Source organism: Lutra lutra, chromosome 12 (genome assembly GCF_902655055.1).
Source record: "Lutra lutra chromosome 12, mLutLut1.2, whole genome shotgun sequence".
NCBI lineage: Eukaryota > Metazoa > Chordata > Mammalia > Carnivora > Mustelidae > Lutra > Lutra lutra.
Window position 1 is genome coordinate 24095946 of NC_062289.1, and position 17699 is coordinate 24113644.

General features: G+C 39.8%; 2 protein-coding genes across 6 annotated transcripts in view; one reads left to right on the forward strand and one right to left on the reverse strand.

The window, feature by feature from the left end:
* ME2 (malic enzyme 2) overlaps nt 1-15821 on the reverse strand; it is a 56663-nt gene extending 40842 nt beyond the window's left edge. Inside the window, exons 1-2 of one of the 2 annotated variants that reach the window (XM_047697025.1) lie at nt 15691-15821; nt 7399-7518 (exon numbers count right to left, since the gene is read on the reverse strand). In XM_047697025.1, the coding sequence (XP_047552981.1) occupies nt 7399-7506 (108 nt within the window). In that variant the 5' untranslated portion in view covers nt 7507-7518; nt 15691-15821. Of the gene's footprint in view, nt 1-7398; nt 7519-12262; nt 12282-15690 lie in introns of those variants that run through there. The other variant, XM_047697026.1, reaches the window with a different exon arrangement.
* A 148-nt stretch (nt 15822-15969) lies between these two features.
* Nucleotides 15970-17699, forward strand: part of MRO (maestro) — a 63648-nt gene continuing 61918 nt past the window's right edge. For 3 of the 4 annotated variants that reach the window (XM_047697029.1, XM_047697027.1, XM_047697028.1), the window contains exon 1: nt 15970-16380. The gene's annotated coding sequence lies outside the window, so the exon portion shown is untranslated. The remainder of the gene's footprint in view (nt 16381-17699) is intronic. The other variant, XM_047697033.1, reaches the window with a different exon arrangement.

The following is a 17699-nucleotide window of genomic DNA, read 5'->3' on the forward strand; positions in this document are numbered from 1 at the left end:
TTCAAAGTACAATAACTGAAATAAAAAGATTCAGAGGGACTAAACAGCAGATTTGAGCAGGTGGAAGAAAGTATCGGCAAACATAAAGAAAAGTCAATTGAGATAATCCAGTCTGAGAAGAGAGAAAAAGCAATGAGTAAATATGAACAGAGCTTCAGAGACTTGTGGGACACCATCAAGTGTGCCAACGTATGCATAACAGGAGTCCCAGAAGGCAAGAAGAGAAAAGGACAAAAGAATATTTGAAGAAGTAATGCCCAAAAGCTTCTCAAATTTGGTGAGAAACATTACCCCTAGAAGAAACACACATCCTAGAAACTCAACACCTCCAATCAGGGAAAAAACTCAAAGAGATCTACATCTAGAAATGTCACGTTCAAACTGTTAAAAGCTAAAAGAAGAAACTTGAAAGCAGGGAGAAGTCACTCAACATGCACAGGGGACCTTCAAAAAGTGGAGCAGCTAATTTCTTAACAGAACCCACAGAGGCCATAATGCAGCAGGATGACATATTAAAAGTGCTGAAAGGAAAAAAAAAGCTGTCAACCGAGAATTTCTAAATCCTTACAAAATTATCTAAAAATGAAGAAGAAATTTAGATGTTTTCAAATAAAGATAGAGTACTCATTGTTGGCAGGTCTGTTTCACAAGGAATATCAAAGGGAGTCCTTTAGGGTGACAGAAAGACACTGGACAGTAACTCAAATCTATACAAAGAAATAAAGAACACAGGTAAGATCACCATATAGGTAAATATAAAAGTCAGTATGAATGTATTTTTTTTTTGTTTGTAGCTCTTTGTCTCTCTACCTGAGACTTAAAAGACAACTGACTTAAAAGACAACTACATAAAGAAATAATTATAAATCTGTATTGATGATCAAACAATGTATAAACATGTAATTTTTATGACAAAGCAGACAGAAGGATGGAACTATACAAGAACGATTTTTATGTACTATTAAAATTAAGTTGGAATCAGTCTGAATTAAATTGTTATGAAAAACGTAATTATCATCCCCAGAGCAAGCCACTAAGACAATAATTCAGAAAAAGGCAGTAGAAGAAATGACAAGGGAATTAAAATGGTATACTAGAAAATGTAGTTTAACACAAAGGACGGGAACAATGGAGAAATAGAGGAACAAAAAAAGATAAGACACTTAGAAAACCAACAGCAAAATGACGGACATAACATATCTTATCAACCACTATATAATGTAAATGGATAAAAATCTATAATAAAAAGGCATGGATTGGGGCACCTGGGTGGCTCAGAGGGTTAAGTCTCTACCTTTGGCTCGGGTCATGCTCTCGGGGTTCTGAGATCGAGCCCCGCATCGGGCTCTCTGCTCAGCAGGGAGCCTGCTTCCTCCTCTCTCTCTGCCTCTCTGCCTACTTGTGATATCTCTCTCTGTGTCAAATAAATAAATAAAATCTTTGAAAAAAAAAGGTATGGATTGGCAAGATGGAGAACACAATCCAATTTTATGCTGTCTACAGAAGACACAGTTTGATTCAAAACACAATTAGGTAGGGGCGCCTGGGTGGCTCAGTGGGTTAAGCTGCTGCCTTCGGCTCAGGTCATGATCCCAGGTCCTGGGTTCAAGCCCCACATCGGGCTTTCTGCTCAGCAGGAAGCCTGCTTCCTCCTCTCTCTCTGCCTGCCTCTCTGCCTACTTGTGATTTCTCTCTGTCAAATAAATGAATAAAATCTTAAAAAAAAAAAAAAAAAAAAAAAAAAAAAAAAAAAAAAAAAACACAATTAGGTAGAAAGTAAAAGGATGGAAAAAGATACATCATGTAAATAGTAACCCAAAGAGAGCTGGAATGGCTAAATGAATAACAAACAAAATGATTGTGAAATACACATCGTTCATAGAGAAGGACATTCTATAATGATAAAAAGGTCAATCTATTAAAAAGATGTAACAATTATAAATATATATGCATCTGTGAAAAAAGCCCAGAATACATGAAACAAAAACTGACAGAATCCAAGGAAGAAAGATAAGTTGGAGACTTCTCTACCTCATTTCCAATAATGGAGAAAACAATTACACAGAAAATCAAAAGGAAACAGAAAACCTGAGCAATACTATAAAGCAACTAAACCTGACAGACACGTATGGCACATTTCACGCAAGAGCAGCAGGAAACACATCCTTCAAACTGAGTGCCCATGGAATTAAACATAAAACATAGTCTTAAACCATAAAACAAGTCTCAATAAATTTAAAAGGATTTAAATCCAAATATGATCTCCTACCATAATGCAATGAGATTAAAAATCAGTAATAGAAGGAAATTTGGGGAATTCACAAGTATGTGGATTTCAAACAACACACTCCAAAATGACCAACTGACCAAAGAAGAAATCACAAAGGAAATTAGAAGATACTTGGAGATGAATTAAAACACACATACCAAAACTTATGGGGATGCAGTGAAAGCAATGCCTACAGGGAAATTCACAGGTATAAATGCCCACACTAAAAAGGTTGAAAGATCTCGAGTCAATAATCTAAACTTATACCTTAAGAAACTACCAGCGGAGGGCACCTGGTTGGCTCAGTCAGTTAAGTGTCTGCCTTCAGCTCAGGTCATTATCCTGGAGTCCCAGGAACGAATCCGACATTGAGCCCCCTGCTCAGCAGGAAGTCTGCTTCTCCGTCTGCCCTTCACCTTGCTCATACTCTCTCTTTCTCTCTCTCTCAAAATAAATAAATAAAAATCTTAAAAAAAAAATGGAAGAAAGAAAAGAAACTAGCAGGGGAGAGAAAGAGCAAACTAAACCTGAAGTAAAAAGGAAGGAAATACAAAAAAGATCGGAATGAAAATAAATGAAACAGATAACAGAAAAAACAACTGGAAAAATAAATCCGTGAACCCAAAAGTTGGTTCTTTGAAAGGATGTACAAAACTGACAAACCTTTAGCTATATTGGAAAAAGGAGAAAGGGAGAAGACTGAAATCTCTAAATCTTTGCAACTCGTGTTTCTCCTTCTAAGATTTCACCTAAGGCTGGGATATATAAAAGAAGTAAAACCCAAACTTTCACCCTTACTTCCTTTTCCCACTCTAGTACAAGACTAAAGTGGAAAAGCTAAACCTTATTTATTTTTTTAAATTAAACTACCCATTTATTTAAGTAAGCTCAGCACCCAATGCAGGGCATGAACTCATGACCCTGAGATCAAGAGTCACATGGTAAGCCAGCCAGGTACCCCTAAAATTTAGATTTAAATGAACTAATTATTTCACTTAAAGGTGCCTTACCTACCCTACCGGCAAAGGTAAGTGACTTGGCTACACAAGGTGTCACTGCCTATCTCCTACTGAGGTTCAAGGGACACTCAAAAGTTAGGTTGAAGGGACACTCAAAAACGTATATTTGGGGTGCCTGGGTAGCTCAGTCAGTTGGGTGTGCAACTCTTTAGATTTTATTTATTTCTTTATTGAGAGAGAGAGTGAATGAGCAGTGGGAGGGACAGGAGAGAGAGAATCTCAAGCAGACTCCAAGCTGAGTACAGAACCCAACATGCGGTTCCACTGCACGACCCTGAGATCATGACCTGAGCCAAAATCAAGAGTCAGATGCTTAACAAACTGAGCCTCTCAGGAGCCCCAAGTGTCCAACTCTTGATCTCAGCTTGGGTCTTGATCTCAGAGTCATGAGTTCAAGCCCCAAGTTGGGTGAGGAGCCTACTTTAAAAAAAAAAAAAAAAAAAAAAAAAAAAAGTTAAAAAAGAAAGCATTTTATTTATAATGCAGGGTAGAAATTAAAACGATTTTAAAAACACTTTCATATAGTAAGTATTTAAGTTAGTAATTGATCAAATGCTTAAATTTGCCAGCCTGGTATTAACAAGTGAAACACGCCCACAAAGATGACATTAGCTTCAAATGAACGTCTCGATCAGTTCTTTAACAGTCCATTTTTCCTCCTCCTCCATCTCCCCAGGTCACCTGTCTCTCCATGTCTGCCCTTTTCTCATCTATGCCACAGCAATGTCCTCCCATTTCGCAGCGTGGAAGTGTGTCTCTTTGGCTGATCCTGAAAGATCCCCTGAGCTATTTTCCTCTAGACACACTCAATTTCTTCACATAAGCCAATATTGATAAAAATCCATTAACTAGATTTGAATATACAGGTAAACATACTGGGAAGAAAGAAAAAGCCCCTTCTATTTGCTTCCCTTGAAGTGTAGTTAGAATAAACCGTCAGGAATTAAGAAGTCACCAAATACCTACTTACAAAACTGCTAACTAGTAACTAATGATGCATAATGTCAAGACTGAAAACAATATTCGACAATAGCATCATGACTAACCAAATTATAAAACATCCCCTGAAGGGAGTAACTCACACTTACATAGAATTTACAGTGCCTAAAGTAGTTTTACAATATTCCTTTTTCTCCACAACAGTTCAGATGAAGAAACTGGGATCTGGGAAGTTGTATCTACACTGAAGATCACACAGCCTGTAAGGGTCAAGCTGGGTCTCTCTTCAGTCTCTGTGAGTCTAGATCTACCTACTGGACTGTGATGCAGCCATATATAGAAGGCTTATGAGACATCATAGAGATTATTTGTAAAATACTATTCCCAGTAGGAAAATGACATGTAAAATTGTATCCTAGGATCTTCAAAGTAAATATACTTTTAAGGGGCTTTGGCAAAATAAAAACAGATGATCTACTGGGACGGTAGGAATGTGATCTTTCTTTCTTTTATTAGTTGTAATGTAATTGTTACTTATGCAAATAAAAAAGAAAATTTTGAATTAGTTTATTAGATGTGTGGCCAGGGGAGTTAAAATAAAAACAAACAAAAACCCCAAAGAACCAAGAACCATTAAACCAGAGCTCCAAGTACAAACTGGAAAGTGCATACATTCCTACAGGATACAGAGATGAGGTTCAAAAAGTTATCTACAAAGGTTACCAAATGAGCATACGGAGAGAAGGGGAAAGCCAACCTTCCACATACACAGCCTTTTGAACATTTCAAAATGTATCACCTACATGATTTAAGTGAGAAAACTGAGATCTGGAGAGGTTAAATAAAGACCCAAAGTTTCATGGCTAGTGAATTCAAATGCACACCAGAACACCTGCATATAAACCTGGCACAATGATGTCCACTCCTTTAACATATAAGGACTTTTTAAAAATGTCATAAAGAATTTCATATTCATACTAGAATTGGTAAATCTATAGGAAGAGAAAAGAGATTTGTGGTTGCCAGGGGCTGAGAAGGTGGTTGGGGGATGGGGGCTGTGACTGCAGAATGGTTTCTGGGTTTCCATTTCAGGTGATGGAGGCACCACAGTAAATGTTCTTAATGTCACTGACTTGTACACTATTTACCACACTGAAAAAGCCTTAAAGACATAGTAACAGTTCTGCCTTTAGTAGACAGTGATTACAGACATCTTAAAAGATCACAGACAGGGGCACCTGGGTGGCTCAGTGGGTTAAGCCTCTGCCTTCGGCTCAGGTCATGATCTCGGAGTCCTGGGATCGAGCCCCACATTGGGCTCTCTGCTCAGCGGGGAGCCTGCTGCCCCCTTTCTCTCTCTGCCTGCCTCTCTGCCTACTTATGATCTCTCTCTCTCTCTCTCTCTGTGAAATAAATAAAATCTTTAAAAAAAAAAATCACAGACAATCTCAAAAGAATTCAATACTGTCTAAAATTACTATTTTATTAATCATAGGAGCAACATACTCTTAAAACATTTAGCCTACGATGTTTGAAGCACAAATCTGATGTCTTTCAAGTCCCCAAGGATTTCATGACCCTCAAATCAGGAATCCCTAGTTTATGTTCCTTCTTAAACATGCACAACAAAAAACTCTTCCTGATGTTTAAGGGGTTTCTAAAAATTATCCTTCAGTGAGGTAACCTTACAGATGCTATCCAACCGTCAAGATCTCAGAGGCCCAGAGCATTAGTTACTATCTTTGCAGAAGTACTGTGATGCATTTTAGACTACCCTCCTCCTTAAAATTAATTTGCTACTTACACTACCTTATAAATTACTCACAATTCCCTCATAGTATGCTTTAAGTAGTTTAAGGATAAAAAAATAAGACCAACATAATTAGCAAATATTTACTATACCCATGGCATTGTAAAAAACATAAAATTTTGAATGGTCCCGAAATATAGGTAAGAAATATAAATTCATGAAAACGTAAATACCAACAATTACTTCAATGACAACTTAAGGCATGAAAGGAAGCACACAGCAAGATGCTGATTACTTGCTACAGGAACAGGAAGACAAAAACTGCTATAGGGCTTCAGAGAAGGGAGCCATTATTCCAGTCTATGGTGTAGGAAAATTTGCTACAGGAGAACTGGACTTTGAATGAGTTGCATCTTGAAGAGCAAGCAAGATTTGGGGAAGTGAGGCAAAAACAAGAGAGCATTAGAATATCCCTCATTAAGCTTCATTCAATTCACTACTACCTGCTGAATTCTCATTCTGTCTAAGGTACCAAAAATGCAAAAATAAGGCAGTCTGGGTGGCCCCTGGTCAATTTCCCTTTGTAGGCCTGAAATCCTTCAAAGCATATCATACTGTACAATTAGTTATCCTCAACCCCCACCATGGGAAATAAACAGCATTGGCAAATTTCTGATGACCGTTGTTTTAAAATAAGTCATACCTTAACCTGTATGCATTATTCCTAAGAGGTAAATTTCACCCATTACAATGAACTCAGTGTATCCTCTTACAAGCTTTTGGTGAGAAGTCTCTTTCTAGAAATACATGTACTTACTAATTACTATCTCCACTAGAAAATAGAGAGGGACTTGCCCACTGAACACAGCTTGGCCATGGAGTAAAGGCAAGACTATGTATCAATAATGCCCATCACCTCTACCCCAAGACCATAAAGAGGGGGCTGGAAGTCTCTCCACCGTGAAGCAGTACTGTGAGATTAATGGGCAAAAGCACTTGTGTGCAATGATCTGTGTCCAAGAAGCTGGGTGGAGGTGCAGACATTAGACAATAGTTCATTTTACAGTTTTAACCCCATCTTCCAAGGGCTCAGTTGGATTTGAGCTGGGTAGATCTAAGTGTCCCCCACTGCCTGAAAGTTCTGGGCAGACTGCTATTCGAGGGATATTTTTGAGCTGAAGCCAGGAAACAAAGTCAATCTTTTTCCGGCAGTAGAATCCGAGGGGTGAAACAGACCCATCAAGTAGCTGTGATTCTTGCCATGGGGAGAAAAGCGGAAAGTCACACCGAAAAAGCAAATACCTCTGAATAATTTTAGTATAAAGCTACAAAATTTAAAAAGTTCATACTTTATCAGCCTAAAATATATCAAATCTTTACCAGGAAGGGAGAAAATGTTATGTCATATTAATGTTACTAACCTTGTTTGTTCTTGGGTTCAACATGAGTGTCTTGCCTTTTTCTTTTATGTGCATATGACGACACGCTAGAGTACAGGGAGTAGCGACTATTCTGAACCGGGACAACATCTTTCCTTTCACCTGGGGAAAAGCAGCAGATAACAGATGAGAAACATATTACAGAATGCATGTACATTAGGTATCAGTTTTCAAAAGCAGATACAGAAAGCTTAATTTTCCACACTTGAAAAAGCTTTACCAAAGTACATTTATGTTTCTACAGGTTGTAACCATTGTAAAAAAGTAACTGGGTAACAATGTAACTGGGTGACAAAAGTAACAATGACTGACTTTTCCTGATAATACTCTAAGTCCCTGGTTAGTCATCATTGTTATTTTGCATGTACTGTATACTACAGTGTGCTAAACACTTATTCTTTTTCTAAGCCACAAGTGTGGCAAGGTATGTATCTCCTGATTGTGAGAGAAAGAAAGAAATCCAGCAATTAAGAAACAAGGTAACGGGGAACGGGGGTTGGGAGAGCGGGGGTGGGGTTATGGATATTGGGGAGGGTATGTGCTATGGTTGAGTGCTGTGAAGTGTGTAAACCTGGCGATTCGCAGACCTATACCCCTGGGGATAAAAATATATGTTTATAAAAAAATAAAATTAAAAAAAAAAAAAAAAAGAAACAAGGTAACATCTAGTAAACAAAGACTTACGGTATGGTCCATGTAAATGCGTATGGGAGTTTAGGTTGAAGGTGGAAAAGTAAGTTACCAGGAAATCCTGGAGCATAAACATCCAGAGGAAGAGAAGCCATTCAAACTCTTAATCTAGCTGTATAATTTTAATGTATTAATATAGTCAGTGTTTAAAGGTAATATACTAAATATTTTTTCTTTTCAAAAAACCTGTTACTTAATATAAAAAATACGCAAATTGGCTAGAAAACATGTTTTTGCCTTTTCACGACCATCACAGACACATGGAAATTTTTCAAAATGGAAAACTCCAAATAATATATTGCACATTAAATATTTAAAGTAAGGATACAATAGATTCTTCTGCATATCAATTCTCCCACCCAAAATGAACTTGCAAAGCTCATTTATCTTAATCATTACAAATCACTGCAATTACCCCACAATAAGATTTTTACTGGAATTTTTATTTGCTTAGAAATCAAGGTTTGGGGATGCCTGGGTGGCTCAGTTGTTTGGACGACTGCCTTCGCCTCAGGTCATGATCCTGGAGTCCCGGGATCGAGTCCCGCATCGGGCTCCCAGCTCCGCGGGGAGTCTGCTTCTCTCTCTGACCTTCTCCTCGCTCATGTTCTCTCTCACTGTCTCTCTCTCAAATAAATAAATAAAATCTTTAAAAAAAAAAAAGAAATCAAGGTTTGTATATGGAGTGCAGCAAACCATTACAGTGAGATTATTTTTTAAGTTAATTTTTATGGAAGTGAATTCACACAACAAAACTTGCCATTTCAAAGTGAACAACTGAGGGACGCCTGGGTGGCTCAGTGGGTTAAGCCGTTGCCTTCGGCTCAGGTCATGATCCCAGCGTCCTGGGATCGAGTCCCGCATCGGGCTCCTTGTTCTGTAGGGAGCCTGCTTCTCCCTCTGCCTCTGCCTGCCACTCTGTCTGCCTGTGCTCGCTCTCTCTCTCTCTGGCAAATAAATAAAATCTTTAAAAAAAAAAAAAAAACAAACAAAGTGAACAACTGAGAGGGATTAGAAAATCCATAATGTGCAACCCACCTCTACCTAGTTCCAAAACATCTTCACCATCCCAGAAGGAAACACTACCCATTTAAGCAGTTCTTTTCCTCCTCCAGTGCCTGCAACCAGCAACCTGTTTTCTGTCGTTATGGATTTACCTATTCTGGATATTTCCTATAAATGTGGTGCATAAATGTGTCCACAAAAACAAAAAATTTATATGATTACAAGGACATCAAGAATCATGAAAGATGTGGACTGGGGGTGGGAGGACAGGACAGATGTTTAAAGATACAAATTTGCAGTGAGTCCTAAGAAATAATAACTCCTAAAGATCTAATGCATAGTATAGTGAATATAGATAACATTGTATTATAATCATCAAACTTTTTTTTTAAAGATTTTATTTATTTATTTGACAGATGGAGATCACAAGTAGACAGAGAAGCAGGCAGAGAGAGAGGAGGAAGCAGGCTCCCTGTTGATCAGAGAGCCCGATGTGGGGCTCGATCCCAGGACCCTGGGACCATGACCCGAGCCGAAGGCAGAGGCTTTAACCCACTGAGCCACCCAGGCGCCCCTATAATCATCAAACTTTTTAAGAGACTAGGTCTTAATTGTTCCAACCACTAAAAAAAAAAAAAAAAAGATAATTATATAACATGAAAGGTGACAATTATCACTACAATGGCAAACATATTATAATATATAAATATATCTAATTAATGTTATATGCCTTAAATTTATACAATGTCATATGCCAAATATACTTCAGCAATAATAAAAAAGAATTATGAGAGATATACAGCAAAATAATTGGGTCACTTTAAAATGTTAGTGAAAGACAGACACTAAGGAACTACTGCAATTTAAAGAAGACTGAACAGGGGGTGCCTGGGTGGCTCAGTGGGTTAAGCCTCTGCCTGCGGCTCAGGTTATGATCTCAGGGTCCTGGGATCGAGCCCCACATCAGGCTCTCTGCTCGGTGGGGAGCCTACTTCCCCCTTTCTCTCTCTGCCTGCCTCTCTGCCTACTTGTGATCTCTCTCTCTCTGTGTCAAATAAATAAATAAAATCTTTAAAAAAAAATAAAAAAAATAAAGAAGACTGAACATACGACAACTAAATGCAAAGGCTGAATCAAAAAAAAATGCTATCAAGGACACTTATTGGGACAACTGGCAAAACTAGAAGATATACTGTAGCTTAAATAAAAGTACTATAAAATATTAAATTTTCTGTATTTGATAACCATATGGAAGAGATATACTTGTCCTGAAAACACAGTGAAGTATTAAGGGGCCAAGAAGTATGATATATGCAACCAAAGCCTTTCAAATCATTTCAAAATAAATTTCAAAGACTGAAATGGTAGCACTGATTATGTGTTTGTGTGGTTTTTCCAGGAAAGACAGCATTATTTGTCAAAATTAAAACTTTGGTACCAAAAAACTGGATTAGTATTCCAGTATATTGGTGAGGTAGGCAAATCTACGATATAGTATAGAATACTTTTTACTTTAAATCAAAGGCAATCTGAAAAAAAATTTTTTTGTCATTAGTACTTGTGGTATGATAAGAAATATATCTGGGGGGCTCAGTCAGTTAAATGTCTGACTCTTGATTTCTGCTCAGGTCATGATCTCATGATCCTGAGGTCGGGCCCCAAGACAGGCTCCAGGGCGGAGTCTGCTTCAGATTCACTGCCTCTCATTCTCCCTCTGCACCCCCTCCATGAATGAATAAATAAAATCTTTTTTAAAAAAAGAAATATATTTGGGTTTTGTCCCCAGTTTCTGGAACAGAGCTCCTAAAAATCTTTGGAATTTCCTGAATGATAGAGGAGTATTTTTTGTTACTCATAAGAAGACACTTTTGATCACATTTGAGTTTATGCTTATGAGGTGACCTAGGGTAGACCACTGCAAAGCCTCAGATAGAGCTGAAGAAACACCAGAAACACAAGTGATTAGAGAGTAGAAATTTACTGCCCCCCTCCAGAACCTCCAGAAAGGGAAGTGGGCAGGGGCCCTTTATAACAAGGAGATCTGTTGAGCTTTCATGTTGGTGAACACATCTAGGTGCTGGGGGATGGCACACTCAGGTAGGACAAGTAAGCTCTATGCCTCTCCACCCCCACCCCCATCAATACATAGTTCTATGTATCCCTTCCATCTGTTCCTGAGTTGTATCATTTTATAATAAACCAGCAAATGTAAGTAAGTCTGTGTGCCATTATAGCAAATCATCGAAACAGAGGGGGTTGTGCGAAGCCTCAATTTATAGAGAGTTGGTCAGAAGTATGGGTCACAACCTGGGACTTGCAATTGGCATCTCAAGTAGGGGCTGTCTTTTGGGACCTAATCCTTAACCTATGGGATCTGAAGCTATCTCCATATGGACAGTGTCAGAATTAAGTTACATTAAAGCAAACCCAATCAGCATCTGCTGAGAATTGGAGAATTGCGGGGGAGCGGGGGGGGGGGGGGGGGGGAGAAGTCCCACATTTAGTGGCCAGAAGAACTGACACTGCGAGTAAGGAAGATTAAAGTTTTTCCTTTCAGTATTTAACTTAAGAGCAGCATTCTAATACATGAAATCTATTTTCAGTTCCTGGTTAAAGTTTTGCTTCTACCTAATACTGAATTTAGTCTGTATAATAAAGACAACATCACTTGTCAAATCTACCTTATAGATAATTATGATGATCAAATGAGACTATATGCAAAAAAGTATTATAATTAAAGAATGTTTAATCACTAAAATTACTTTGTTAGTGAATGATAGAGAATAAAATAAAATGTAAAGGTAATTTTAATAGTGTCTTGAAAACAGTGGTCATAAGTTAAAAAAAGAATTAAGGAAAAAAAAATCTGCCAAAACTAAAACCAAGGAATAAGAGATAGACAGGTAGGCTTAAATACCAGTAATAAGAACAATGAGAGGCAACAAGATAAAATGCTGTTATGCAGGTGGGTTGGAAGGAGAACTCTGAGAATGAGTGAAGTAAAAACAGGAACCAAAAGGCAGCGTTTCTAATTTTTAATTGACATGTAAAATCAAGCCACTTGCTTCCTTGACAGCTTCTGGAATACTGAGATCTGCCTCTGGTTTCTACCCCCGGTGTGTCATTCACATGGCCTTGCCCTGGAACTTACTCTCTGGTGTTTACAAGCTGGACCAGGACAGGAATTGCTAGGCCACTGGCTGCTGGAGACAACTCTCCCTGGCCCCCTACTTGGGGTTAAAGGAGGTTACTGCAAGGGAGACAGAAATTAGAGGTCGTGACTGAGTGCAATGAGCACAAGCTCTGCAGTCTGACTGGGACTGGAATCTGGACTCAGCCCATCACCACTTTGGATGCGGTTGTTATCACCCAGACATTCCCAATGGCTTCTGAATTGGTGCTAGCCTGGGACACATTACTTACTGCTGAGTGGCCAAATGAGAAAAACTGAGCAATACAATATAGTTCTTAATAAAACAAAATTTATTCTCTTTGTTTTCCTATTTTAATTATGATCTCCTTATCTGTTTGGTGATAAAAACGTCTTTCTTTTATGAAAAGATGGTGATGGTGGATTGCAATATTTCTTAAAAGAGTCCTTAACCTTACAGAATTAAAAGTTGGCAGTGTATGTCTGGTCCCAATTGTCCCCCTATACACACTTGCCCATCAACTCCAAAAGTCTCAGGACTGCCTTAGAAGTCTCATTTCTCTCATCAATGAAACAAGGGAGAGGGAACTCTGGTTTGCAGAGCTGTGTGTAGTAATGATGATATTTACAAAGTATCAAGCAATTAAGAGCTTTATCATCATCATAAAGAGCCTGACTACTTGACATGAAAGTTTATTCAATAAAATCCATATCCAGGCAGTTTAGCAGAGTAGTCAAAGGCAAGCTCTGGAATCAAACTATTGGGTTTAAATCCTGGTTTGGCCAATTCTTACTCTGATTTTGAATAAGTCTGTTGCAGTTTTCTCATCACTCAAATGGGGATAATAACAGGACCTACTAAACAGTGCCATTTTAAGATTTTAATTAGATAATCCATGTAAGATGCTTATCACAGTGCCCTCTAAGTGCTCTATAAATGTTAGTTCTTTAAGCACTATTAGTAGTAGTGACAGACTATGGTGGTCAGAAGATGTGTTCTGAATGCCTGTTAGTTTCTGCATCAATATCTTCTACTGTGAAATCCTTGAGGCTATAAGGATACTCACGGTTAGCACTTATTTAAACTATTTCGAATTAAATCTCTAGGTCAGTGATTAGAATTTGGATGATATACAGAGCCAGGCAACATCAAATGTCATTCTGAACAACATCTACAGAATCAATATAGTATTTTTCATTACTTTTGCAATTTGTACACATTGATCAAAGGAAATATAATATAGAGCCATATAACCAAAATGATGACTTTAAAATAAAAGTTAACTTTTTATAAAATAGATTTTTAGGAAATTAAATGTAGAATGATTTTGATAGTATGAATTTTGTCCTCCTTCTAAAATTGATCCTCAGTAGACAACTATAGGCTTCAATTATTATTTATGTTTTAAAATATGACTAAATTTGGGGTGCCTGAGTGGCTTTGTCGGTTAAGTATCTGTCTTGATTTTAGCTCAAGTTTCAATCTTAGGGTCGTGAATTCAAGCCCCAAGTTGGGTGTGGATCCCACTTAAAAAATAAATAAATAAATGAAATATGACTAAGTTTGTCGAAAATTCACCAACATAAATTAGAATTTATTTTAGTTTAACTTAATATAAAATTTAATATAGTTAAGAATAGCTTATTTTTATAGGAAACTTGATACAAGTTATATATGAGCAGCTTTATAGGAGTTAATTTGCAAAAGAAATTCTTAAATGGTAAATTAGTTTTTCTTTTATGAATTTTTGACGTATTTCCATAACAAGAGTATTTTAAAAGACAAAAACACCCTATAAGACAAACCTGTCAGTAGTTCCTTCTCAGAAGTAAGTACTGAGCAAGAGTATATTTAATTCTCAAGAGAATGAAGAACTTCTCCAAAAGCATAGCCCAACATTTCCTTAATATATGATAAAAGTTCTATCAGCATATCTGGGCTCTATACTTAACTTTTAATTAAATCTTTATAACTACCATAAGAGAACCAAACACAGATTGCAAATCAAAGTCCAAAGCTATTTTAAAGGTCCAACATTGGAAGACAAGAGTTAAGCTGTTTTTTTTCTGTATTTCTGCAAACCATGTAACATAGTATCATGTAACTTAGTTTTAGTAGTTACACAATAGATTATACATACACATACAAATACACACACCGGGAAGGTGAGGAGAGGAAAGTGCAAGCAAATGTTTCTTCTCTAACTTCCAGGATGCCTGGAAACTAAAGAATAAATTCATGAGTAAACATTAAGAGTAAAATTAATGAGTACAACATTGCAATTACTTGAACAACATGAACAATGCTTAAGGAGCGACTGAGCTGGAGCTGTTTTGTTAAATTGCCTGAGTTCAAATCCAGACTTGGCCACCTATAAAATCTGTGATCTTGCGCAAGTTACTTAACCTTCTTAAGCCTTAGTTTCTTCATTTGTTAAGTAGAAATAACAGTACCAACCTCAAAGAGTTATTTTGAGATGATTCATTTACAGAACAATGTCAGGCCCAGAACTGACAATTAAAACGTGCTTCTATTGTTAACAATTGCAACACTAAAAGAAACAACAATGCTATTACCTATTCTGCTTAGAAGCTGCTGCCACAAGCATTAGGAAAATAAATCAGATAGGGAGATAATGCATTTTGTAAGGAAGCACTACTGCTAAGATGTATCATTTTGATTATGCTTCTCATCAAAAGGCAACATGTTTTCTAAAATTGTTTTTGTAACCACGAAAGAAGTCAATTCCTGGACCGCAAATGTAACACCACCACACAAGCAGAGGTGGTCATCACCAGTGTCAAAGAAACACCTGCCAGTTCTGGTCTATTTATGCCATTTCACACGAATGGGCAGAACTGTCCAAACGTAGAACTTTCTAGCTTGTAGCAAACTTCCTTTAAAGAGAGGAACGAACAAACGCGCGCGCGCGCACACACACACACACACACACAGCCTAATTCCTGTCATTAATTCATCCCTGCAGAAGGAGATTTGATAAAAAGGTTATCAAGCCACAAAACCAGTCTTTAAAGGGCGCAGGAGAGAGCGACGCTCCCGGTTTGGAAGCCACAGGACCTCATCCCGGGCAACAAGGGCGCCGCCCTGGGACCAGCGGGTCGAGAAACGGGAAAGTCGCGCCCCGAAACCGTGCCCGGGAAAAAGCCGCGGGCGCTCGTACTGGGGACCGCCGCGACCTGACCTCTCCCCCGCCCTCCCCCGGGCTCGGGGAGCCGCTTCCCTTCGCCTCGCCCCACCCATCCGCCAAGCGGGTCCTTGCTGGCCGCCTGCGCGAAAGCCGGCGGCGGGTCCGCAATCGGGTGGGCGGGCCGGGCGGGAGGAGGCGGCCCCCGCTGCGCTCCTGGAGCTCCCGCCCCGGCCCCGCCACGCCAGGCCGCCAGCAACCGCGTGCTGCGCGGAGCCTTACCCGAAGTCTCGGCCCGCGACAGGTGGTGCTGCCGGCGGAGAGGCAGCGGCCCTGCCGCCCACACAGGCGATGCTCAGCGGCGGCCGAGTCCGCCCCCCTCTTCCCTGAGCTTCGCGGCGCTGGCGCTAGCTCAGGTCCCTACAGGCAGAAACGGCAGACAGCCGGCGAAGTAGCCAGGCAGGCGGCGTAGTGAGCCAGGGAGGCGGGCCGGTGCGCGGACCAATGCGGAGGCAGAAAGTAGTCCCGGGGGGCGGGGCTCCAGCCGCCACTTCGCGGCCGGCGCGACCGCGTTCCTTCTCCCCCAAGGACCTTCCTGGATCTGGTTCTTTGAGGTTACTGTTCAGAGGCCGGCGCGCGCCGGTGGGGACGCGATCTCGTGGAATGCGAGGGGGGCCTGTAGAGTTGAAGGAGTCCGCAGCAGACCCAGGTGACGCCCGTTTGTTCCACGAAAGGAGCGGAGGCTAGTTTACGGCGGACCCCGCATCCCCCGAGGTGTCGGGGTACTCCAGGGGGGATGGCTACACGTTCGCGCGAGAAGAGGCTCTGCGCAGGCGCGGGCGGGCCCGGGAAATCCGCGGGTACCAGTCTCCCAGCCCCAGGGGACGAGAGGAAGGCTGGGAGTTTAGGTCCATCAGGGACAGCGAGCGGAGGCAGGCAGAAGATGAAGGAGAGATTAAGAGCTGGATACAGGTCAGGTGGCTGGAGAAGCGGAATAGGTGGGACCGGGAAATGTGAGGCCTCTGCACTTAAGGAATGCTTTCTATTTCTGAGCTATTTTTGTTTGTGTGCCTAGGCCTCCATCTTCTGCAGAATTCTTTGCCACTCCCCACGCCTGCTGGCACAATTACCGGCCCGCAGGGGATTTACTAATCTCTATCATCACAGTCACCATAAATAGATGTTCAATGTCCTCTCTCAGAAAAGCACTGAAACACTAAATTGTCATCTTGAAAGCAGCGGGGACTGTACCTTAGTGCCCCTTGACCCACTCACAGTTATGACATTGGAGGATTTTTCTTCACTCTTGTTTCAGAAAAATCTTATCACCAAAAGTTCTTTGCTACAAATGAGTTTGTGCACTTTTAAAGTATGATAATGATCATTTTATTATTTTTTTAAGATTTTATTTTTAAGTAATCTCTACATCCAAAGTGGGGCTCAAACTCACAACCCCTAGATCCTGAGTTGCATGCGCCATGGACTGAGTCAGCCAGGCGCCCCTGGGAATGATAATGTTAAAGTGAAGATGTAAAGGATGCAAAAAGAGTCAAGGAAGATGCAATAAGAAAACTGAAAGTGATGGAAACGTAAAATAGAGAAAATTGGAAGTAGAGAACAGTGCATTGTCCCTTCCTAAACACTGGCAATTACATAAAATCTGGAGCAACCAGGCCACTGAGAAAACATCAAAGGGCGGGCATGTTTGGGAACACTGTAGTTAGATGATAAATGATAGGTATGGCTGCTATAGTCAGCACCACAGTAAAAAGGACTGTATATAAGCATCACCTCAAATAACCCTGCTCGCCAGAAATTGTCAAGAACATCAAACTGAATGAGGGAAATTTCAAAAAGTACAAGCATCATAAATACTTCATTAGGAGTGGTAAAATTGTTTTGTCTTGGAAAGCCAGTTTGTCCTACATTTGAATAACCCTGGTCTGAAGCGTTGTAGAGAGCTATCATGGATGGGGCTGATTTTGGTTAAATTCAGGTCATTTCATTCCTTAAATGAAGTATTTGCTACTGTCAAGAAGGCAAACACGGCTATTTGGATGGCCCACCCCAATTAATATATCCTCCTGAGACACTTTGGTGATTGGCCTGAGGCTTCCTACCCAAGACAGTAACATATGGCTATCGGGCACTTGAAAAGCGGCTTGTCTAAACTGAGATACAGACTGACTATGAAAACAATACAAAAAAAGAATGTAAAATGTGTGTCTTGATTTGATCTTTAAAGTATTAGTCACACATCAGAAAAATTGGGGGGTATTTTTGGTTAAATA